Here is a 24,527-nt window from a genome sequence, read left to right on the forward strand (position 1 = left end):
CTTTGTTAAGTTCCTCGGTATGATGTTGTCCGGTGTCACTCAAGCTATGGGTTGTTTAGGGTTCATTAGCAGATGGAATGCTTCTGGTTTGACGTGGCTTTTCTTTCTGTTTTTTTGTAAGCCTGTTGCATTTGAACTGTGCTGAAATGAGCACTGACTGACAGCTGAATGTAGGAAAGGCACTGGAAAAAAAAAAATACCTTCTGTGGTATTAGTGGCTGTCATGGGAAATGCTTTTCCCCCAAAATGATCTTTTATTTAAGTTTCTGATGCTGTTAAAGGAGGAGAGCCTCTGAGCGTGTAGCAGAGCTTAGTGTGTTTGCACAGCATCAGCCTTTCATGCCAGAAGTTCTTACAAATTGGCATCCCTTAACCTGGCACTAAGGGAGTGGAGCATCTCCCTCGTGATGAAAGGCTGAGCTGGGAGCTGGGGCTTTTGAGTTTGGAGAAGAGGAGCCTGAGGGGTGACATCATTCATGTGCACAAATCCATCAAGGGTGGGTGTGAGGAGGCTGGAGCCAGGCTGTGCTCAGTGGTGGCCCATGAGAGGACAAGGGGCAATGGGGACAAGCTGCAACAGAAGAGGTTCCAAAGCAACACAAGGACAAAGTTGTTCCCTGTTGAGGTGAGGGAGCCCTGGCAGGGGCTGCCCAGATGGGCTGTGGAGTCTCTGGAGACATTCCAACCCAGCTGGATGAGTCCCTGTGTGCCCTGCTCTAGGTGGTGCTGCTCTGGCAGGGGGGTTGCACTGGATGAGCTTTCCAGGTCCCTTCCAACCCTTCAGATTCTGTGGCACATCCCTGGCTCCAGGAGCATGATGACTGAATACCTTTCTTGCCTTTGCAGCTTGTACAGATTATTATAAACACAACCCATTTGGAGAAATCCTGCAAGTTCCTGGAGGAATTCATAACCAATATCACTAATGTACTTCCAGAAACTGTCCACACTACAAAACTCTACGGGACCACAACCTTCAAGGTGAGAAAGCTGGTGCATGCCCCTGTGGGGAGCTGGTGGTGACGTTTGGTTGGAGAATCTCTGCTTCCCAGGCATGTGTGTGGATGTAGGGAGCTAAACTGAGCTGTACAGGCTCAAATATGGAACGTTCCTCTCTCATCTCTTTCCCATCCTGCACCAAATTTGTCCTCCTGGTCCCTAGGTTTCATCACAGCAGACACCAGCTTGATGTTACCTGCTGGCACACATCCCACTGGTCTGGGCTAAGCCTAAGGCTGTGGCAGCCATTTAGTTGCCTACAGCTGCTTTGTCTGCTGCTTTGGGGCTAAAGCTTGGGTCAATCTCAACATCCTTTATAGCTGTGTAGACTCGTGGTACGGAAGCTCCATCCCACCTAACCTTGCCTTGCTTCCCAGGACGCCCGCCACGCTGCCGAGGAGGAGATTTACACTAACCTGAACCAGAAGATAGACCAGTTCTTGCAGCTGGCAGACTACGACTGGATGGCCATGGAGCCCAGCAGCAAAGCCAGCGACTACCTTGTAGATCTCATTGGCTTCCTCCGCAGCACCTTCGCCGTGTTCACACACCTCCCGGTAAGGCACGGCCACCCATGGGCTTTGTTTTCTCTGGGGAGCAGGTGGGAACCCCATGGTGCTGTTGGATCTCAGTGGGTCCTCAGGCTTGTGGAAACGAGGCCTTGGACTGTCAAGTGTTACCAAACAACAAATCTGCTTTTAAAGCAAGCTTTTTTGACGTGTCACTAAAAGTTGGGCTGCAAGGGGAGTCTCCCCAAGTATTTGCAGGTGTGCTTAACACAAGGGAAATGCCACAGTCCACCATGGAGAATCAGGATCATAACTCACTAGCCACCTACGTTTAGATATATTTGCTTTCAGATTAATGGACATTCAAGGGTTTTTTTCAAGAGATGTCAGTATTTGGGGGTCTGAACTTGCAGATACATTTCCAAGCGATTCTCAAGTTGCTGGATGCCTCACATCAAGCTGTTGCTCTGTTAGAAGGCAGCATATGTTTCTTTCTTCTCTCTGCTGTCTGAAACACGCCTGTGTTTATTCTGGTATTGTGATAAAGAAAGTATTTTAAGTTGCTTTTGCAGTTGACTGAGTAGTATCCCATTGAATAGGAAAAATAGAATCATCAGGGAGTTTGATTTCTGCCCACAGAGCTTTTCTTCCTTTAAATAAGATTTGTTCTGAGCTGTCTGGGTATATACTTATGAGTATCTTCAATCAGTAGGTATTTTGAAATAGCAAATCCACTGAAGACTGTATTTGTCCTAAAAAGCAATTTCAGATCTTTTCCTCTTTCCTGAAGTGTTATTTATTTGTTGTTACTGAGTACCCAGGATTATAACGCACCAGCACATGCTGGACATCTTTCATGGGCTTAGATATAAACAGGAAGAACAGACTAATAACACACAATGGCAGTTTCCTTCATTCTGCTTATTTATGCCGCTGTGATTTGTTCTACTGGAAGGATGTTCAAACCCTCCAGAGCAGATTTAGGAGGTGTGATAGCCCCCAAACTGTGCAGCCTTCTGCAATGCTCGTGTCTTTGTCACAGCAGGAAGATTTGGTAGCGGGGTGGAAGTGAGGACTGATTTACTGTGGATGGAGAAGCCACCAAAAGAGGAATGAAAAGTGGCTTTTCTGGTTCTCTGTACCCCCTGGAGGTGTTGTTGAGGAGAAGGTGCTTTCTTGGCTCTGTTATCACTGGAACAAACTGCTGAGTAAAGTGTTGCCTCCTGTGCAGAGAGGTTGGAAGGACTTTCATCCATCCTGCTGTTCAGACCATGTTTATTGCCAGTGTCCCCTTGGTTGGCAGCACCGAGCAGTCTGGCTGGTGGCCATGTGAGCAGGCGTGGGGCAGCTGCCTTCTGGAGTCAGGAGGAGCTTGGAGATGGATGGCATCTTCAACTGCCAGGTTTTTCACCTTAAAAAAAAGGAGATGTGGACTGTATCTCACCTGGAGACCATTTCCACAAGTCATACTGGGAGAACTTACACAAGCAAGTAGTGGGATTTGACAAGGAGATTTGTCTCTGCACCAGAGCGTGAAGCATTGGCTGGCAGGAGAAGTCAGCACGGGGAGAGATGCCCACAATGATTTATGAGATGGATCTGGAGTGATTTATCGTCCTTAACTATCAATGCTTTCTTTCTGAGCGAGTCAAAATTGGTTTGGAGACTGGGAGGACAGCTAATTGGTCTAAAAAGGACCAAGACAGATGGAAGCAGCCTTTTGTCTTCCAGAACTGGATCAGAAAGGACTCAGTGGAGGAGAAGGCTGTTTGCATTTGCAGTACAGCCCTTTATCTTCAGAGCATTGCACAGCACTGATCGTCCCAACAGCCTTGTGAGATAGGGGAGGCCAGTCAGGCGCTGCAGTCTGATTTGTGAAGCTGTAGGTCTGCCTCAGTGGTTTGTAGGAGATGTAGGTCTGGGATATTTTTAACATATATTGGAGTTCCTTCCTTTTAGAGGAGTGCTGTGGAGATGCCATCAATGAACACTGCTGATGGGTCTCCCTTGCATGCAGTGGTGGTGAGAGCAGTCAGGAAGAATCAGGGTACATCTGAAAGGTACCTAGTTCCTTTGGTGTCTTTGCTGGTTCATTGTTTAAAGGTTCAAGGTCCTTTTCCAGTGGTTTATTTAGAGACATTAAAATTTATGCAGCTGTGCTCAGTGCTGGGCCCCTCACTCACTGCCAGAGGGACTCTGAGGGGCTGGAGCATGGCCAGAGCTGGGCAGCAGAGGTGGGGAAGGGGCTGGAGCACAAGGGTGCTGGGGAGGGGCTGAGGGAATGGGGGTGTTGAGCCTGGAGAAGAGGAGGCTGAGGGGACACAGGAGCCCTCTCTGCAACTCCCTCACAGGAGGTCTGTCTCTGCTCCCAAGCTACAAGTGACAGGACGAGAGGAAATGGCTTCAAGTTGCCACAGAGGAGGTTTAGTTTGGAGTTTGGGAACAGTTTCTTCCCCAAAAGGGTTGTCAATCCCTAGCACAGGCTGCCCAGGGCTGTGATGGATTCCCCATCCCTGGAGGGATCCTAAAGCTGTGGAGCTGTGGCTGAGGGATATGGGTTAGTGGTGGTCGTGGCAGTGCTGAGGGAATGGTTGGGCTTAATGATCTTTGAGGGTCTTTTCCAGCCTCATTGATTCTGTGACTCAGTGAAATGGAGGAGATAAGCTGTTTAGAAGGCCACGTGGCTAAAGCAATGCAGAAAAATGACAGAGGTGTTTGTGAAAGCACAAAAAAAAAGGTGGGATGAGCTTAATTTGTGAAAGGAAAGAATGAGAGGGGTTCCAGGGGGAGGAAGTATCTCCAGAGAGAGTGAGTTGTAGCTAAAAGAGGAGCAGATTGCAGGATTGCTACTGTCAAGGTTTCTGCACTGCTGGTCTGAATCCAGCCAAGTCATTAGCATCGTAGCGTTACGATCTAAGAGGCACCACTATCCCCTTTAAAATGAGTTTGCAGCCTGGTCCAGCTATGAAAGAAAAGATTTCCACTTTAACAGTAGTTCATGAAGAAAAGCAAGTGACTGTGCACCGTCCCTTGGAGGGGCATCTTTGGGTGAGGCACCCTTGGAGCATCTTCTCATTCCTAGAAGTGGATTCTGTGCAACACCATCTCCTCCAGCTTTCACGTTCTGTGCGGGTTTGGAAATGCCCCCATCTTCCAGAGGTGATAATTGGGTACCACTTGTGCTGAACTTACACAATTATTAAGAAAGTGAAAAACATTCTCCTGGTGTTGGAGCTTGCAGCAGTTTTCTTTAGAAGAAGAGAGTGGCATTCTCAGGAGATGACTAAATGTCAGGAGCTGAGCTACTCACCTGCCCTTTGTCACGACAGTAATTACACCAAGAAAAACCTTCACCTGCTGATCAAAGAAACTCGGCCTGGGCATGTCCACGGTTACTGTGCTAAAATTACACCAACAAAAAGTGCTGTCCTGTAATAGAAGGGAGCCGAAAGTCCTGAGCCTGCAAAAATGCAGGCGGCTCCTTAACGTGACGGGTGTGAGTAATCCCATTGTCTCAACCCCGGGCAGCTTGTCTGCAGGAAACCTTTCTGAGGTCAAGGCTCCAGCTCACTGCAAGGCAGATCAAGTGGCCTTGAAGGGTCTGTTTGACTCGAGTCAACATTTCGGAGAGGGGGTGAAGAGGAGCAGAGATGCTGAACGAGCTAAAAGGCGACTCTGAGACAAGATTTGGGCGTTAGGTTTTGTGGTTCTCTTTTTGGAGACATGAGTATGTATTTATTGGGGGGATTCCCTCCCTGTATTTATTGGGGGAATTCCCAGGATGGTTGAGGTTGGAAGTGACCTCTGGAGACTGTAGAATCATAAAGTAGTTTGGGTTGGAAGAAACCTTTAAAGGTCATCCAGTCCAACCCACTTGAACTCATCTTCAGTGACCTGATCTAGGTGAACCTGCTTCTGCAGGGGGGTTGGGCTTGGATGATCTCCAAAGGTCCCTTCCAACCCTACCATTCTATGATTCTGTGATCAGGTTGCTCACAGCCCCATCCAACCTGACCTTGTTTTTTTCCCAGAGGTGAGGCATCTAGCACCTCTCTGGGGATCCATCTGGTCCAACCTCCCCGCTCAAGCAGGAAAACAAACCCAGACCAAAGCTAGTCCTGTATAAAGCATCTCCACTTTCTCTACTGTTCAAGCAGAAATTGCAATCCCTTGATTTTTCCTTTAAAGCATCAGAGTAGACACTGCAGGAGACGGCAGAAACTGCTTGATATTAGGAATCCCTGGAAGTGATTTGCTTTTTGCAGCTTTGCTTTGGGATGCTGAGCCCCCAGCTGCAAAGGGGACACGCTGGTGGGTACAGCATGTACCCAGAGTGGAGGAGGAGGAGGAGAAGTTCATGGTGAAGTTAACAGGGGCTTGGTGCATACCACTGCTGCACGGAATTTTCATGGTGGTTTAGAGCCAGGGTTCGAAAATGCTCTGCTAAGTGCCCAAAATGTCTCAAAGCAAATAACAGGCTGGTGGAAATCAAAGCAACATTAACATTTGGCTGCAGGGCTGCCCTCTTCCTGGGTTAACCAGGGAGTGGGTTACTGCTGCTGCTGAGCTTATTAACATGGGGGGCTTAGGCCTCTTTAAAAGAAAATACTTCTGTCTTTTTGTTTTTTAAGGGAAAAAAAACCCCAAACATTAAAAAAAGAGTATTTTAGGGGGAAAAAAAAAGAGGTGGTTTCTGGTTTTCAGCAAGTAAAGGGCCGTGGCCTCAGAAATTAACATTCATAGTGTAATACTTTTAAAAGAATGACTGAAAAAGCTTTTTGTCTTTGATGGCTGATTGTTGTTTTTATTTCTTGTTAGACAAGTTAATGTAAATCGCATTGACAGGGCTACTCCAAACACACTGATTTGTTGACATTAAGCTTCTCAAAGATGGAGGGTTGTGTCAACACCTACAGTGAACTGTCAGGTTAACAAAGCAAGGATGTTTTCTTGGGGGAGGGGAGCACAGTTGGGGGAAGGGAAGGAGGAGGAGGGGGGTGTTTTGTTTTTATTTTAAGTTTCCTTTAATCCTCTGTTAGTCTTGTATCTTGATAACCTCCTTTGGAAGGTAATCAGGGCAGGTCAAGAGGTGATGCTGACCGGGGAAGGGGAAGCAATCTTTCAGTGATCCAACAAACTCTAACCTCTGCTGTCTTGAGCAGTTCAGCGTGAGCTCTCTGCAAAGGGGTTTTTGGGGTTGGTTGGGTTTTTGGTTTGTTTTTGGTTTGCTGGGGTGGGGGTGAGGTTTTTTTTTCCCCCTTTTGTGCTTATTTTTGCCAGATGGCAGGGCACAGATTTCATCTGGAAGCTGCGTGAGCTGCATCTTTGCCTTATTCCCCATGGTGGCATCTCTTCCCAGTTTCAAATGACCACACCAGCCCTGGCAGCTCTTGCTTCCATAGAAAGAGCTTTAGGGAAGTAAAATGCCTTGAACTTTGCACCAACCACAGCCTTGGCCACGTTGGGAGGGACCCGAGTGGAAAACAACTGTCGTGAAAACATCGTGTGAATGCTAAAGTTCCCTTCTTTAGATTTGCAAGAGTCCTGTCTGTGCTTAGCTAACGTCCCCTTGCCCTTGGAAGAGCTGAGCAAGTTTTGCTTGAGCTGATCCTTGCTGTCACTCACTGGTGTTTCGATGTCCCTCACTTCCATCTTACAGGTGGGACAGCTGAGGTGCCTGGATGTTGACTTGCAGAGCATACTTAATGGAAATAATGGTCTTGTGGTACTTTGGTCTCCTTCTCCCCCTCCTCCTTAGAGCAGGCTCAAGGAGCCCATACTTAGGGTTTGTTAACACTCTGCCAACTGCCAAGCGGCTGGTGCCTCAGCTGGAGCATCTACGGGCGATGACCAACGTGTACTTCTGTGCCTTTCTCACTGTTGCTTTGCTCTCTTCTGCATTTGACTTTAAACTCCCTGTGTTGTCCTCTGTAGGGGGATGTAGATGTCCACTCTACAATGTCGGTGAGTACAAGACTGCGTGTGGTGCGCGTTTCGTCTGCTCTGTCCACAGCACCTCAAAGGTTAGAGGGTGGGTTGAACCAGAAGAGGTCCTTAAGTCTCAGAAGGGAGGAAAGCAAAACACTGAGAAGAAGTTTAAATCAATAGGGTAAATAAGAGACCAAGGGAAAGGGTTTCCTTCCAGACTGGTTGCCCACAAGTGTGCTGTTGCAGGGGCAGTGCTAAATTCGCTGCTGTCAGAGCACGTTGCATCTAACTGTCTCCTTTTATTCCCCACGCGTTGCTAAACGTGCAGGGAATGAGGGGAAATCCCTGTTATTAGGGAAAGGGTGATGGGATCTTCAACCTCTGCTTGAAAGCGAAAAGAGCTTTGTAAAATCCTCCCTTACTTCACTGTGTTTCCTTCAGACGAATTTCCCCGTGGGGATTTCAGCCTGACGTTCCCCCTGGTCTGAGTGCTCCGACCCACAGCTTGGGCTCACTAAACCTTTTCACTGGCTAGAGTGGTATCCAGGAACAGGGTGGATCCTTGACCTTTGCTACCTCCACATTTTGGTTAGAGCGATTGGCACGAAGAGAAGCGAAGGAAACCTTTTGGACCTGCCTTCTGGTTCAAACCAGCCCCTCTAATTATCGCCATTGCTGCTTGTTCCACATGCGGGAGGAAAAGCTGCGGCGTTCCCGAGGGTGGACGGCAAACAAAGCGCTCTCCAGCCGCCTTGTTTCCTCTGTTCCCACGTCTGCGAGCCAAGGCACGTGCAGGCCAGCGGTGCCTGGGGTGGCTGTTGGTCGGTGCAGCCCTGCTTGACGCGGCTGAGCGCGGGGAGGGGAGATGCCATCGGCGCCTTTACCTCGGCTTCTGCTTTTCCGCCTTTAACCCTCCCTTGCTCTTCATGTTTAACGCTGAGCTGCCGTGGTAGCACTGATATTTCTCGCCGTGGTTGGATGCTTGTACCCCTTTTCCTGGAAACTGAGCGTAGCTAAGCCTTGAGTATTTGCAGGCTCTGGGCACCTGGGGGTTTCTAAGTCAACAGCGAGGTCTCAAATCAACACCAGCTTCTGGAAAGAAAGAGCCTTGTTAAAGCAATTTGAAGCCAGCTGCCATCAAAGCCGTGGCTGGGTTGCTGGCAGGGCTGTGGGAGCTGCCTGTGCCGATGGGAGCAGCCAGGGATGCTCCGGGCATCCCCCGTGGCTGTGGGTTTCCAGGAGAGGTGCTGAATGTCGACCATCCTACGTGGTGTCCTTGGGGCAAACCCTCAGAGAGACAAGATGCAGAAACTGGTTTTGCCTCTGGCTTTTCAAGACTTTCAGCCATTTAGAAGCCAGATGTATTTATTTATTTAATTGAATCCAGTGCCTAGACAGCTATGGAGTCAGCTTCCTATGGAGAGGGGTGCATTAGTTTCATTAAGGTAAATCAATGAAAAACAATACCTGGAGGTCCCCTGGAAAGGGTCAGGAATGGAGTAATCCCTTTATATGGTGGGACTTTGCTAAGCTGCTCTTGGTTTTGTTTTTAACTGCAACAGATTGAAATTTTCCTGTTAACCCCTCTAATTTTCTGTTCTCTAGGTAGTTTGGATTAATTGGTGGAAATAAATCACTAATCTGTCTTAAAAGAGGCTGAAAGGCAAAAATCTGATTGCACAAAATAGCAGGACAAAGGGGTAATTGTAACAGGAGTTGAAAATGTCCAGTGGGAAGTAGCTGTGGCTAATCCTGGAAGTTTCCTGGTGTTGTGAATACAGACACACACACAAAAATACCGAGTTGCCAGGGATGGAGACGCAGCATCCACAGCCCTCCCTGTATGGTCATCAGGGGGCTTTCTCTGCTCTCCAGAGATGATGCAGGGCTCTCAAGGGGATTGCTCAGACCACCTTGCCCTTAAAGTGAGGGTGCTGTGGTGAGGAGGAGATGGGCTGGTGACTGGGGCAGCACTGGCGTGGCTGTGCTGCCCACCTCACTGCCAACTGCTGCCTCAGTGTTGCTTTCCTGGGCTTCTCGAGTGTCTCCACAATCCCAAACATTTAACCAAAATGAAAGGGTGAAAACAAGAGCTGATGGTTCCTTGTAAAGCAAAGGAGGAAAGCATTCAAATGCAGTGGGTTTAGCTTTCTTGGCTGGGGAGAAGGCTGACCTCTGATTAACCCAGGAGCGCTAGTTAACTCGAATCCGGGTAAGCCAAGTTATCTTGTAATTACATGGTTTCTTGTCTGCTTTCAGCACTTGGAAAATTAATTGAAGCTGAAATGCCTGGTCCCATAAATCCTTTAAAGCAAGGGTGTGCACGCTTCCCTAGGTATTGCTTCCCTTTGTGTAGTCACCTTGGAGTGTTTGGCTTTGGTTTTCACTTTACAAACTTAAGAGATTTATAAAGCTGTTTTGTGCTCACTTTTGCATGCATGTACATACACAAAGACCCAGACTTGTGGTACAGGGAATTTGGCAGCCAAAAATCCATCCTCACTGTAAGGAATTCAAACGTGCCTGATGCCTCCTGCACCAGAGCCCTCAGCCTGTACCTTACAAAAACCTTAAATGAAGTCAAAATATGGATTGATTTGGGGTGTTTTCCCCTCCCTTTTAGGCTTAAATTTAAACAAAACAATGGATTTCACAATGTTACGCTTTCCTCTTATTTTATCCCTCCACCTCAGATCTTATAAACCTCTTCTGAAGTTGTGAATATGCAAAGGAATGTTGATGAACACATCTGCTCAGGATGGGGTGGACAGGAGCAACAGGACAAGAGAAAACAGCCTCCAGCTGTGCTAGCAAAGGTTTAGATTGGAGGTTGGGAACAATTGCTTCCCCAAAAGGGTTGTCCAGCCCTTGCACAGGCTGCCCAGGGAGGTGGAGGAGTCCCCATCCCTGGAGATACTGCAAGGCCGTATAGCTGAGGTGCTGAGTGCCATGGGTTAGCGGTGAGCTTGGCAGCGTGAGAGCAGGGGTTGGACTCAATGGTCTTAAAGGTCTTTTCCAACCAAGCCATTCCATTGTTCTGCTTCCAAAGCCCTCAACTGGGCTCAACCCACCTGTGGGAGGAGACCCACCTACCCTAGAGGAGCACAGCCTTCAAGTGCAACGTCATTTGAGGTCCATATGTAGAGGCCACTTGAACTGAGGTTGCACAGAGACACAGTGGGAGGTTGTGCCCAAGCGCTGCTGGTGTGGTTGAAGCAGCTGCAATGAAGGATTTTACAGCCTAGTTCAGATGCAGTAGCAAGAGAGACAGAGCAAGAAAAGCATTCAAAAGTGCAGCTCTTACTCTCATGGTGCTGTGGACTTTCTTCATCATGTTTCATAAAGGGCAATAAATAAGGCGAGAGGATGGGTTGATTAATAAGCAACAGATACCTCTACAACTTTCACCATCCCTCTGTTCCTTCTCTCTGTCATTCAACTGTAGACTCTCAGCGTTCACAATGGGAATTTAACATTGAGATTTAGCTTTTGGAAGGGAGGGTGGAACAAGCTGAAGTCTCCTGTAAAACGGGCTGAAGTTGCGTTGGGCACTGGGTAATCAGCTCCGCTCGGGAACACAAACCCAGGAACCTCCTGAACCAGGAGTGGAAATGGAGTGGGTGGTTTAGAGGGTTTTTTTTTTGGGGTGTTTTTTTTTGGTTTGTTTTGTTTTGAGCACATCCTTTCCCCCCACCAAGTCTGCTCAACATCTGGGCTGTAAGTCATGGGCTTAGCGGCGTTTCCAACGGGCGGTCCCGACGTCACGGCGACGCGCCCGACCCTTCCTTTGGCATCTGTGCCAGCGGGAATCTGCGTAAAAGGGGAATCTGGAGCCATCCCTGTGTGTATGAGGGGTGGGGAACCCTTGGTGTCAGGATGCTCTGCCATGGGGATGGGTGCAGCATGCTGTGCTCCGAGCTTCAGGATCTTTCCCCTTATATTTATAACATATAATTATAAAAACTATATAGCAAAGAGGAAGCGATTCACTTCACTCTCTCAAAGTCTTCCTGCTGCCATCACCAGCAGATGCTTTGCCCTGCTAAATCAGCAGAGAGAAATGTGGTTCTAGCTCTTGTACGTTGGAGGAAAGAAAAAGTGAAGGAAAAAAAAAATCTGTATTTAATCAGCTTTTTGTTTCCAAAATGGCAGCTGCTTTGTATTTGATGGAAAATCAGGCTCTTCCCAATGGAAAGAATGTTATTCCCAAAGCAAACACAAAGGAAAATAAAAGCCACAGAAGAGGAGGGTGAAACACGTCCGTTTATTTTTTCCCCCTCACTCGTTGCAGTTGTGGAGCCGCTCGCTCCCATCACGGCTCTGCCTTGTGTCAAGTCCCTCAGAAGCCTCAGCCCATGGACACAGGGACCAAGGAGAGAGCCTCACTCTGCATCAGGAGGCACAAATAGGACCAAGAAGAATTAGGGCTAGCTCATGCTTCTTGTGTGCATACAGAGACTCGTGAAATGCAGGTTCTTGATGGGTTTCTTTCCTTGACGCCTCGTGTTGCAAGGTCTTGGTGTCTTTTCTCTTTGTGGAGACACAAAGTGGTGAACATGGGAGGATAAGAACATTTGAGGAACATCAAGCCTGTGCCTCATCCAAGCCCACCCATCAGGTCCATAGGTCGCCATCCTCTCCCAGGGGCTGCACTGAATCTACAGCACTGTCGTTTCTCAGTCTGCTGCTCATGTTTTCTTGCAGTGGTTGCTCTCCAAGGCATTTAAATATCAAACAATAATTTAGCCCTAGGAGGAGGCTGCCAAACTGCTGTGGTGACAAGTCAAATGCCCCAGGGTTGTAGAGTTGGGTCTATGTTGCAGTTCAGTTTGGGGTTTCCTCCTGCTGCTGGGCTGAGTGTTGACCCACGCTGTGGAGGTACCTTCTGGAGGAAGGAGAAGTGGTTTGAGCTGTGGTAACGTGCCCTATCCGTGTATTTCGTGTTTTGTGTGGGTTTTGGGAGCTGCTGCCCTGTTGCCCTCTGCACCTCCCTGTCTCATGATGCCATTTCTCAGCACAAGAAGGCAGAGAAGGTGTTTGCAGAGCAGCTTGTATCAATGCAAAGTCTTTAGAGAGTAGGTAGATGGGACTCTTTCACCTTTTGTTGTTTGAAAAAGAGGTTCATGTAAAGAGAGTGAAGACAGCAGATTTGGAACAGGAGTTTGGTGCCACGGGCTGGACCTCCAGCTTGGTAGGAGAGTCAGGAGCAGGTGGTTACATGTTTAGTGAGAGTGTGTGCAGTTAAATCAGGTGGGCAATGAGGATAGAGCATGTAATTCTTAGCATTTCTCAAAGCATGATGCTGTTGTGTGCCTCACCTGGACTGGCAGGAGTTCTTTCCCACCTGTGTCCGGCCTGGAGGTCCTTGCACAGACCTCTGAAGCATCTCAGGAGACCAGACAGCAGATGGATGCTCCAACACAGGTGCTCCTCATTTCAGGTGCACCAGGCTCTGTTTCCATACTATTGACCTTAAAAAAGCAGTTGATGAAAAATATGCATTTGAATGAAGTGCAAGGAAGAAGATGCAGATCTTGGAAACCTCTGTTTCCTCGGGGTTTTATTTTTGCATATCTGCATATGCAGAAAAGAACCACCCCAAAGGCAGTAGCTTCTCAGCTTTGCTGCAAACTCCTGAGCTTCTACAAGACCCCTGCCCAGTTGTGTGTTTGTGTGCCTTTGCAAGGCTTCAAAGAAACTGTCCTGGGCTCCACTGTAACAGCTGTGTCCCGAGGTACTTCCCTTCTCCACTCCCTGCTCTTCCTTCTGTTTATTTATCTGTTTATAAAAAGAAGTGGTAAATGTCACCTGTTGACTCTGACAGTGCTGTCAAAGAGAGGGGAAAAAACTCTATGTGCCCTTATGCTGGATCTTCTTCTATTCAGCATCCCATGATGGTATCCAAAATCCTTTTGCTGCTGGGTGTATTTGCTCCTGCTTGAAAGCAAGGAGATGCAGTTCATAGTGCCAAGAGCCCTTGATGCCTACGTAGAAACAGCCTTGCCATAGAGCTGGTAACTTCAGCAATTGTCATTTGGTTAAAGACCAAAAAACCCCCTAAACTGAATAAAATAACATTTAGGAAAAGCCAGGCACTTTCAGATCTGTCTGTGGGAGCTGGTTGTGGCCTCAACCCCCCCTCCCTCCTCGATGTGATTCCTGCTGTGCTGCTCTGTAGGAGGGCCTGGAGTCTCCCACCAGCTTCAGCTAAAATAGCCTCCAGCTGTTGACCTTGGGCATCCTCAACATGGCCAAACTGTTGTGTTTTTTCCTCTTTTATTGGATTGTGAGGGGTTTTGTATCAGGCTGCAGTGACTGGCTGGTTTATTTTTTGTGTGGTTGAGGATAATTGCTGTATTTGCTTTTTTTTTTTAATTCCCTTCTCCTCTTTTCTTTTTTATTTGTCTGGTTGCCTCAGAGCTTCTGTTGGGAGTTCAGCTTTGCCATGTGTTTGTCTTGCTGCTGTATCTGTGACAGCCTGTTTTCCCTTTAATGCTCAAAATAGAATATAAGTAGTAAATGTTTACTTCTGAGAACGACACCCCGTCGGGTTCTTTTAAATACCTCTGGAAGACAGCCACTGAAACATGGGCTTCTGCTCAGCTTTTGCATGGGTTTGAAAGCAATCCTGCTACAGAGAGAGGAGAGTGGCCTTCCAGTTTGGTGGGGGCAACTGCTCTTTCTGCTCTTCAGATGTCGTTGGCTTTCCAGGTGAGTGGGTCTTTGCATGAGATGAATTTCACTTGGAGTCATGTTGGTTGGCATTAAGGTCTTGCTCTTCCTAGTTCTACTACTGTGGACATAGAATCATAGAATGGTAGGTGTTGGAAGGGACCTTTAGAGATCATCTTGTCCAACCCCCCTGCAGAAGCAGGTTCACCTAGATCAGGTCGCATAGGAGCATGTCCAGGCAGACATGAGATGTTTCAGTGGTGGAAGGCTGTCTCTTGAACCAAGCTGTTGTGCTTGACAGGGATGGTTGAAGTCATGGGAAGACCAAAATCCTAGTTGCACTCAGGAAAAGGTGCAGCAGTACCTCAGTGGTGACAATCTGTTTAAATCTGGTGATCTGCTGATAGCACTGAAGCTTCTTCCATAGGTGACTACAACCTGCCCTGCACCTAGCCTGAGGAATCAAGTATAGAGGGAAGGAGAGCCAGGCCTGCAGCTTCTCTGCAGAGCATTGGTCCTCCTCCTAAACCAGTAACTCGTTCATCATAGAATCATTGAGCCTTTAAGCTCATTGAGTCCAAACTCCTCCCCTCACACTGCCAAGCCCACCACCCTCAGCACCTCATCTAGGTGTCTTTCAAATATCTATAGGGATGGGGAATCCACATCACCTCCCTGGGCAGCCTGTTCCAATGCTTCATAACTCTCTCAGTCATAAAGTTCTCCCCCATCTCCAATGTCAACCTCCCCAGGGGTAACGAGCCCATTTCCTCTTGTCCTATCACTTATTACTGGGGAGAAGAGACTGACCCCCACCTCACCACAACTCCCTTTCAGGTAGCTGTAGTGATCATGTCTTCCTTCAGCCTCTTCTTCTCCAGGTTAAATAGCCATTTCTCGTGACACTTGTCCAGCTTTGGTGCCAGTACCTCCCTCAAAGAAATGTGTGTGCAGTCATTGCCTCTCCTGTCATAAGTTTGGAAGATCTGGTGGAGGTCCAAGGCTGAGGAACATCCTGGGGATCCCTTTCCCCAGCAGACATTGCTCTGTGCTCAGGAGCCCTGGCACAGAAGCTTTGCTCATCCCCAGCCCTCTGCTGTTGGCTGGAAGCTTTCCTCTTCTTTTCCTTGGCAAGCTTCAAAACTGTGTGAACGTCAACTTGTACTTTGGTGCCAGTCGCCCTTTTCCAAGTCTGTAAGTCAACACATTGGCTTCAGTGTTTAGCTCCTGGGATGGCTTCACAGAGCTAGAGATGAAATACAGAGCTTGGCAGTAACTGGAATCAATAGGGAACCGTTAACATTTGCACGTCAGTCACCTCTCGTGGGTCACATCTGATGCAAAGAGGAAACCAGTAACTGGTCTGTTCTCATCCTCCTTCCACAGCAGAATCAATTTTGGTAGGAAGAAGTGATTTCTTCTTCTTAATAAGGGTGCTGCAAAGCCAAGTAAATAGAACTGATTAACCAGGAGTTCCTCTCTGATACCTGCTCTGCAGCTAATCCTCTTGGGGGTGGATTGGATTTCCTGGGACGTGTGAGGTTGTCTGACCATGTAGCACTCGAGTCTAATCACCCCTGGACAAAGATCCTGCATTGGTTCTCCTTTCACATGAAGCATAAAACTGGAAAAATGAACTTTTCATTTTGCTGATGTGTGCTGTTCCCAGTGATTTGATGCTCATGCTCTTGTGGTTTAACTCCATATGGTTCCTTCCCTTCTCACACCTTAATCTGGGCTTGGGTTGGCTGTGGTATCCTACAGTTCTCCAGACCAGCATCTCTCTTGCAAACACCAGGGCAGGTGGGTTTTTTTCTACCTTTCCCTCAAACTCTTCAGTGCTCTGAGGCCACTATAAAAGTGACATAGATTTAGGAAGCTCTCCTGCTTCTTCTCCTTCCATGAGCTCATCGTGTGCATCTGTAGATATGACTTTTGGCTTAGACCATCCTCCCCGTGCCACTGCCTGTCTGTGCCATCAGAGGTGAAGCCATAGAGACTGGTAGAGCAAAGCTGGTCATCACTGCCAGCCAAGCTCCTGCCTTCAAAAGGAGCATCTTTGGAGACAACTCTGCTTGGGGTGACATTGATGCATCAGCTGGCAGGTTTGGTCAGTGCAGAGAGATCTTTTTGGCCATCTGTTTTCTTCATGGCTCTAACTTGTTGCTCCTGGACCTCTTTGTCCTGGATATACTCACTTTTAATTGCAAGGTATTGAGCGCAGATCCACAGCTATTTAACAACAACATAAAAACCCCAACAAAAGTAATCCAAAATAGGAAAGAAACAAACAACAAACCGACAAAAACGAAACCCCAAACCCAACTAAAAAAACCCTGGAAAAAACACTTTGTCAAAACTGAAAGTGGATTTCTGGGCAATTAACGAGAGGCTTGCAATTTAAACAAACTTCCTAAAACCAGCAAAGTACCCATTGTGCATGCGGCTGTTTGGGAAGTGTTAGTGTGTCTGGGTAATGGTTCAGGTTTGGGGTTTTTTGGCATCTTCAGTGGGTGAAGAACAATGTTTTTTTTAACAAAAGGCAATTTTGAAAGGTATCAGCGTTGTGTTGAGAACCTGGATGGCATGGGCAAGCCAGGAAACTCCTCTGAGGAGTTCACAGAATCTGAACGGTTGGAAGGGACCTGGAAAGCTCATCCAGTGCAACCCCTCTGCCAGAGCAGCACCATCTAGAGCAGGGCACACAGGGACTCATCCAGCTGGGTTGTAATGTCTCCAGAGAAGGAGCCTCCACAGCCCATCTGGGCAGCCCCTGCCAGTGCTCCCTCACCTCAACAGGGAACAACTTTGTCCTTGTGTTGCTTTGGAACCTCTTCTGTTCCAGCTTGTCCCCATTGCCCCTTGTCCTATCATTGGCCATCACTGAGCACAGCCTGGCTCCAGCCTCCTCACACCAGCCCTTTTGACCACTGCTGTAGGCGGCAAAGACAGCGTGGAAGCATCTGGAGCAGGAGGAGATCACACCTGGGGCTTTGAATTCTTCATCATGCCTACACAGAAAGCATCTTCTGGGATGATTCTCAGTTTTATGCCACCAAACAGTTGCTCGTTGTTACAGCATCACATTTCCATCTTCTGCAGAATGTTCAACCAGTGCTGTGTTTTGCATTGGAAAAGTCAGCAAATTCAGTGTTGAAATTATTGGGACAACTTGTGGTGTTTATAGAAAAAGTGGAGGAATTGCAGTTTTTCGGTCCTCTCTTCAGTTGCACGAAGCCCTCGGATCTGCATGTCTAAATATACTTAATCACATCAATCCTCACGCTTCTTGAGGATTAAACAGAAACTCTGCTGGTAGCAAAGGAAAATAAAACTAATTGGAAACTCTTGAGACCATTTGAAACCTGTCAGGCTTTGTTTGTCGTGGTTATTGGTGAGTCGGTGGAAGCCTTCTGCCTGCTACAGCAGCATTTCGGTCACCACATTGCACCTTGTTTTGGCTGAGGGAAAAGCAGGAGGCACCAGGAGATTTCTCCTCCGTAAAGCCAGAGGAGGTAGTGGAGTGGTGGCCCTTGGGCAACCTTCTTGGGGCTCTTCTGAGACCCTGTGGGCAGCAGGAGGTGTGTGCTGCAAAGCCCCCTTGCCCCCTGCTGCAGCATATTCCTGATTGCATGCTAAGATTAATGGCTATTTGTTTTAACAACCATTCAGATTCAGTAGCTTTTAATGAGTCCTTTGATAGCAAGTTCCTTAATTAACAAGGCAGCCTTTCAGTGTTTCCTTTCCCTAATTGTTAACATATTTTCTGTTTTCAAACAAATGAGCTATTGGCTATGAAACCTCCGTGCTGGCCTTGCCCACCATGGCTGCTCATCCTCCTGGGAGCCTGTGGGCTTCCATCTGCTGCCCAAGGGGGAAATACAGATGAAAAGAGACGATTTCATGGCTTATTTCCTAAAGAATTATTGATATGGTGAGATCCATGGGGAGTAGCCCATGATGATGTGCTGTGGTAGCTGCCCCTTTGTTGCATGGTCAGGAGAGCTTTAGACATTAGGCTCTGCTGTTTCACTGGTTGCCATGACCCTGAGGAACCTCTCTAGATGTCCTACCTGTGTGCCCAGAGGAAGCCTTGGTGAGACAGGAAGGGCAGCGTCTCCTTGAGAGACGTCATGGAAACCCCAGATACAAAGAGGTTGCGTCAGTGATCATGGAGAGAGGGATTCACTGCCAGAAATACGGTTGCAAATGGATTTGGGCTTCAAGACAAAACCCCATGGATTTTGCTGTAATAATATGCTCAGAATGGCTTTATTTCAGTGAACACTGGGCCAAGCTGGAGTTGTGTGTTGACTGGGCATCTGCTTGAGTGTCTTGGCTGTTGAATCTAAGAAATTCAGAATGGTGAAGGTTGGAAGTGCCCTGCAGAGCTGCTCCAGCCCCTGCTCAAGCAGGTTCCCCTGGCTCAGGGGACACAGGAATGTGTCCAGGTGGGAGCTGGACACAAGACTCCAGATGAGGCCTCAGCAGGGCAGCGTAGAGGGGGAGCAGAACCTCCCTCAACCTGCTGCCCACGCTGTCCTGGATGCCCCCTAAGATGCCATTGGCTTCTTGCCCACGAGGGCACGTTGCTGCTCATGTTCAGTTCTGTGCCCACCAGATCTCTGAGGTCTCTCTCCTGGAGCTGCTTTCAAGCTCTGTCAACTCTTATCCCTGGCCTCTGTTGTCCTTGATGCAAACTCAGCTCATTTTTTAATGAGTTCTACAAAGGCCTTGAATAAATGAGTGATAGTATGGAAATGTTCCTGGAACTGCTGGGTGAGATTTTAAGCTCTTTGGTTTTCTGTCAAGTTGGTAAATTGGTGACTTTAAAGTGCTTTTCTGTTCCTTTCTCTGCAGACACTTCAAGTCGTGGTTGCATCCCTCCTCCTTTGCCTTCCTCTCTGCATCTCCTCTTGCATTTTAGATAAGGTGTTGCCGAGCTGGAGGGACCTCAGGGTTCAGGCAGGCAAAGCGTTTCTGAGCTACAGGCAGAGACTGAGCTGGTTTGTGCCACACCAGGGAGCAGGATCAGGAAGTAACCCTGTGATTTCTCAGGGCAGTGGCACGGGGAGAGCCTTTGGGAGTGCCGCCGGTTCCGCCACGCGCTTGCAGAAGTCATCAGGGTAATCGGCACCGTGTCTGCGGCGGCTCCTCTGAGCCATGGGGATTTCTAGGAGCAGCAACGTCTGAGGTTGTCATCTCAGGAGTGTTCTGGGCATGCTGCTCAACCTCCATGCCCAGGCACACGTCTCAACTCTGCTCCCATGGGTGCTGCAGTGAATGATTTCGAGATGAGGGGGGATGAGGCAGGTGGAAAACGCATCCGTCGTGGGCTCAGTGGCTTTTCCTCCCGGCGCTGCGGGAAAGCTGAAGAACAAACCAAGGGGAGGGGAAAAACAACACTGTCAAATGAACTTGCATCCTAAATAAGAGCCAAAGAACCGAGATGGACACATTGTGCTTTGAAAATGTGCTTGACACCTGCCAGCCTGCAGCCCAAACCATCCCAAGTGTGAATACAAACAACCTCCTTCTCTCGCAGCAACGGCTGATTAGGAGTGATAGATCAGTGTCCTGCTGCTGGTTTTCCTCCTGTTGGGAGCAGCTGCTTATCAGGCAGATATTTTACTGCATTTCTGGGGAACTGGTCTAAAATTGATGTCTGTAAGCTATTGCTGATCTTATAAGGAGCTGCTGTAAGTGAGCATCTGTTGCACTGACTGTAGGGGTGAGGCAGAGCAGCATTAGGTTCAGTCTCATTTATAAGGCTAGGTTCAGTCTTATAAATATTCTGGAAGGGTTTTAAATCTTGGTGACCAGGGAGTGAGATGCTGGTCATCCCTGGTGTTACCTCCTTTTCTCTAGCCAGATGTTTAGCACGATGATTTAAACCCCTGTGGCGCCTCAAAACCCTCTAATAGGAAATAGAAGGGAAAAAAACCCTGGATTCAAAAGGGTGGATAAAACCCCTTCGACACACTTTTGCCTTTCATCAAGTAATATTGGATCTAACCTGTCAGGCATTTGTGTGCTCTTAAGCCTAAGATGAAAGACTGAGTGTTTTTTAAAGCAGAATGGTTTTTAGATGTTCCAGCCTCAAGAGTAACGGAAGCAAAAGGTCGAGTTCTCAGCTGGCAGGAGAAGATTCAGCTTCAGAGGTTTCAAAGACTTGGTGTGCATTGGCACCTGAGAAATAGTTTTGGGCCTGGCCAGATGCTGTGTGAAAAACGAAGGAAGAGGGAAGCCAGAACCAGAAGCTGCTCTTGGGCTTGCTGGTCGAATCCCCTTTGCCACCTCTGTAGAAAACGTTGGCAAAAGATGTCCCCAAGTACCACTGACACATCACTTTGGAGGTGAAGACTCAGCAGAGTTGTTGTGCTGTCAAGAGCTGATGGTTAAATTACATTTTCCATCCCGTCTTCCTCGTGTTCAGCTCATTAACTTGACAATTCATCTCAATTATTTGCTCTTCTTCACGCCCTCCTGGTGTCACTTGTCATTCACCCTTTATTCTGGCTGGCTGGAGGAATGCCTGCACCAGCACAGGCCTGTTTGCTGTGGTGGCTGTAGGTAACCCTTTAGGTACCTCCACATGTGCTGATCTGACTCTTGCTTGGCATGCAAGATTGTTCAGCATCAATTTTTGTCAGCGGGCCAGAAAACCTTCCTGGGGGGAGTTTCTTTTTGACTTCATCTGAGATTGAGCATCTCCAGGGCTTCTCCAAGAGTTCATAGAATCATGGAATGGTAGAGGTTGGAAGAGAACTTTAGATCTCATTCAGCCCAAGCCCCTGCTCAAGCAGGTTCCCTTTGATCAGTGGGCACAGGAACGTATGCAGGTGGGTTTGGAAACCTCCCGAGAAGGAGCCTCCACACCCTCCCTGGGCAGCCTGGGCCAGGGCTCCCTCCCCTCAGCACCAAAGGACTTTCTCCTTGGGTTTAAACGGAACTTTCTTCTGTTCCAGCTTATGCCTGTTATGCCTTGTCCTGACACTGGCCACCACAGAAAAAAGTGTCACCCCATCCTTCTGACATCCACCTTTGAGGGACTTTAAAGTGTTGACGATGTACTCCCTCAACCTTCTCTTCTCCAGGCTGAACAGCCCCAGGTCCCGCAGCCTTTCCTCATCAGGAAGATGCTCCAGTCCCCTCAGCATCTTGGTGTCCCTGCACTGTCCTCTCTCCAGCACTTCCCTGTCCCTCTGGAGCTGGGGAGCCCAGAACTGGACACAGAACTCCAGATGAGGCCTCAGCAGCTCTGGCAGAGCAGAGGGGCAGCAGAACCCCCGTGCAAACTCAGGACAATGTGCAAGCGTGAGCTACTCATTGAATCATAGAATCATACAATTGTTTTGGTTGGAAAAGACCTTTGAGATCATCAAGTCCAACCACTCACCACTAATTGAGGTTTTCTCTTGCTCTTCTAAGAGCATGAAGACTCCTTGTAAGGAGACCTGTCCTCATGCCCAGCTCAGGGTCTCAGGGCACGGCTACAGAGCTTGGCTTTCTCATCCTCTGCTTCCATCTGAGTCTTCTGCTCAATAACACATCAAAACTACTTGGACATAGCAAAAAACTCAAGTGTCTTGTAGGAAGTAATGAAGAAAAATCACAGCTGGGTAGCATCGTGCTTCCCACTGTGGCTGGGGATGAGGAATTGGCACGAGCCGTGCTTTAAATAACCGAATGTGTCAGAAGAGCACAAGTAAATGATGAAAGGCAAAAGCAAAAAGAAAAACCCCACCTGGGGCTGCGCTAAACTTTATGGTTGCCATGCTTCATCTTAATTTCAGTGAAGGTGTTTGTTTGGAGGTGAGTAACGAACTCACCTGGAGCCCAGGAGCGGCGGCGAGCAGCGGAGATGAAGCACCGTGCCCTGTTATGCATGGGTCTGCTCTGTTTCTCAAATGAAAAATGACTTATTTCCCCTCCTGCTGAAGATGAATGTGGCCTGAAGATCCAAACCAACTTTGCAAAGCTGGTAAGAAAAGAAACACTTCGCAGCACACGCATCAAACGTTCTCTCATCTCTCCGCGCCGTGGTAAGGAAACTTGTGGTGCCGAGCTCGAAAGGCCACGTAAACCCCCTCACTCTAATCCCAGCTTAAACACAGTTTGTAAAGTGCTTGTAAAAAACCAGAATCTGTGAGATCTCCTAAGCCACTCCTTGTTTCCAAGAAAGCCTGTTAAAGCCTTTTGTGTGCGTTTGAAAACATAATCTCCTGCTGGAGCTGTTTTCAGGGTAGCACCATTATCCGCAAATAGTATCGTGGGGTTACACGTGCAGAAGTAAGGATTGTTCTGGGCAGTGTCAGCCAAGGGGTTTGTGTGAGTGCTCTAGTGCTGAAGGATTTCTCTTTTCATGTCTTGCAGATCTTACCTGCCAAACCTTATCTACCCAAACCTTACCTGCCACAAGTTTTGGAGGCGATACTTGAGGAATGGGGGGAAATGTTTTGAGCGTTTGGAAGTGAGGGAGAAATTTGGATAGAGTGAAAAATGCTCCTGTGTGTTCAGCACCCCCAAATGATGCTTGATTTTTAGTTCACTGGGAGCGTGGCATCTGTCACCTGTGACACTGCATTGGTGCAAAATGAATTCAGTGAGAAGAAACCTCAGCTTAGGAGCATCGTGTGTGTGAGACGGTCTGAGTTTGTTCAATGGCTTATGGGTGCTTTGAGTTTCCTTTTATGCTTTTAGTCAATGAACTTGGATTTCCTGAAGCACTTTGCTAAGTGCAAAATGTGTTCCTTCCTTGCTCCTGAGCCTGGTCCTCTGGAGGATTTATAGCTTGAGATCTCAGTTGTTCCTCAAAAGTCAATTGTAACCATGGTGGCTCAGAGAAAAAGAGAGAAATAATTACCAACAGTGTTCTCAGCTTAATATATTAGGCCTGGTCCTAAGGAGGACTGGGCTTCTGCAAGGCAGACATCATTCATCTGGGTGACAGGATGGCCAGCACCTGGAAAGTTCTTCTCCTCCTTTGTCCCTTCATGGTGTCTCTTTAGACAAGAATCTTTATGTCTTTATGAAGCATCTCACTTCTTGTCCATGCTTGTCAGCTTCCCTCTCTTCTGATAGTGGCTCTCATGGTAGCTGATGCTTTAGCCAGGCTGGGAGGTGAGTGCTCAAGCTCATGACTAATGGCATTTCACAGGAGATGGAGCTTTCTGAACACTTATCTCCCTTTCTCCTGTTCTACAGCCCCTCTCTAAACTCCCCATCATCTATTTGTTTAGTACCACCCTTCTTTCAACATCATAAATCTTCAGAGCCATGCTGGGCTTCCTACCTGGAAGTTCAGTTCTGTCAGTGCCTATCATTTGAAAGTCAACTGTTTCAAATTCCACAGTTAAAAAGCTGAAGCATGCCAAAGAAATGGTCAGTCCTGATCACTTTTCTCTTGCCTTGTGGTTGTTTCTTAATTGGAAAATGGAGGGGTCTTCCAGGGTATCTCCTCTCACTCTGAACCCTTCCCGTGCCTTGAGATCTCCGTTGTCCCTCAGAAGTGAAATGTAACTGTGCTGTCTCAGAGAAAAGGTGTTAAGTGTTTACCAGCAACTTTCTCAGTTTCCTTAATAGCTGAAACTCGTGACTTCTCCTGGTTTTCTTACAGATATTGACCTTTCAAGGGATTTATGTAGTTCCTTCCTCCACAGCAGCCTCAGCTGCAGCCTTCTCCCTGTAGACCCTCTGTTTAATCACCACAAGTTAGGGATGGTTCAGCAGAAGGCTAATGCTGGTGGCTGCATTCTGCTTGGCACAAGCAGGTGCAGGATGCATCCAGGTGCTTGAGGTTATTCCCCACGGGCCAGCCCTGATGAGTAATCCTAGCCATGTAAACACAGCTGACTTCTTCACTCACCTCCTTGCTTTGATGTTTCCTTCTCCTCAGTCCCTGTTGGCATCTGGAAGGTGCTACAAGGTGCTAGAAATGGGCCAAAGAGCATCAAGGTGCTAGGGATACCTTTGTCACAATGGCATGGCCCCAGCTCTCTGCTCCCTGGTAGCCCAAGGCTAAACCTTGAACTGTGAAGCTCTGCTGTTGGAAAGGGACTTTTAAATTGGAATATACTGGTTTAGTTGCAGGCTGGAGTTTTGAATTGTCATCAGTGCTGTTTTGACCTACCAACAAGGTTACACGAGGCAATCTGTGTATGATGTCCTATGGCACCTTGTCTTGCCCACATTAGGACACGGCAATGAGAGATGCTCAGAGTTCTAAACATCCCAGGGTTTCTCTGGATTTGAGCTGCTCTCAGACACCCTGCACTTGACAAGGTCTAACCTTTCTAATAGAAGTGAGGAGTCCTAGAAGACAATTCCCGTTAGAAATGGTTGTTGCCAGATTGAGTGCTATGTGAAGGTCCCATAGAAGACGGGACACTTCAAGAGGCTGAACTGGTGAGTCCTAGT

General features: G+C 47.9%; 1 protein-coding gene across 2 annotated transcripts in view; it reads left to right on the forward strand.

The window, feature by feature from the left end:
• EXOC6B (exocyst complex component 6B) overlaps positions 1-24,527 on the forward strand; it is a 333,967-nt gene that overhangs the window by 218,790 nt on the left and 90,650 nt on the right. For both annotated transcript variants that reach the window (XM_061993512.1, XM_061993513.1), the window contains exons 17-18: positions 847-981; positions 1,377-1,556. In XM_061993512.1, the coding sequence (XP_061849496.1) occupies positions 847-981; positions 1,377-1,556 (315 nt within the window). The remainder of the gene's footprint in view (positions 1-846; positions 982-1,376; positions 1,557-24,527) is intronic.

This window comes from Colius striatus, chromosome 3 (genome assembly GCF_028858725.1).
Source record: "Colius striatus isolate bColStr4 chromosome 3, bColStr4.1.hap1, whole genome shotgun sequence".
In the NCBI taxonomy this organism is placed as follows: Eukaryota; Metazoa; Chordata; class Aves; order Coliiformes; family Coliidae; genus Colius; species Colius striatus.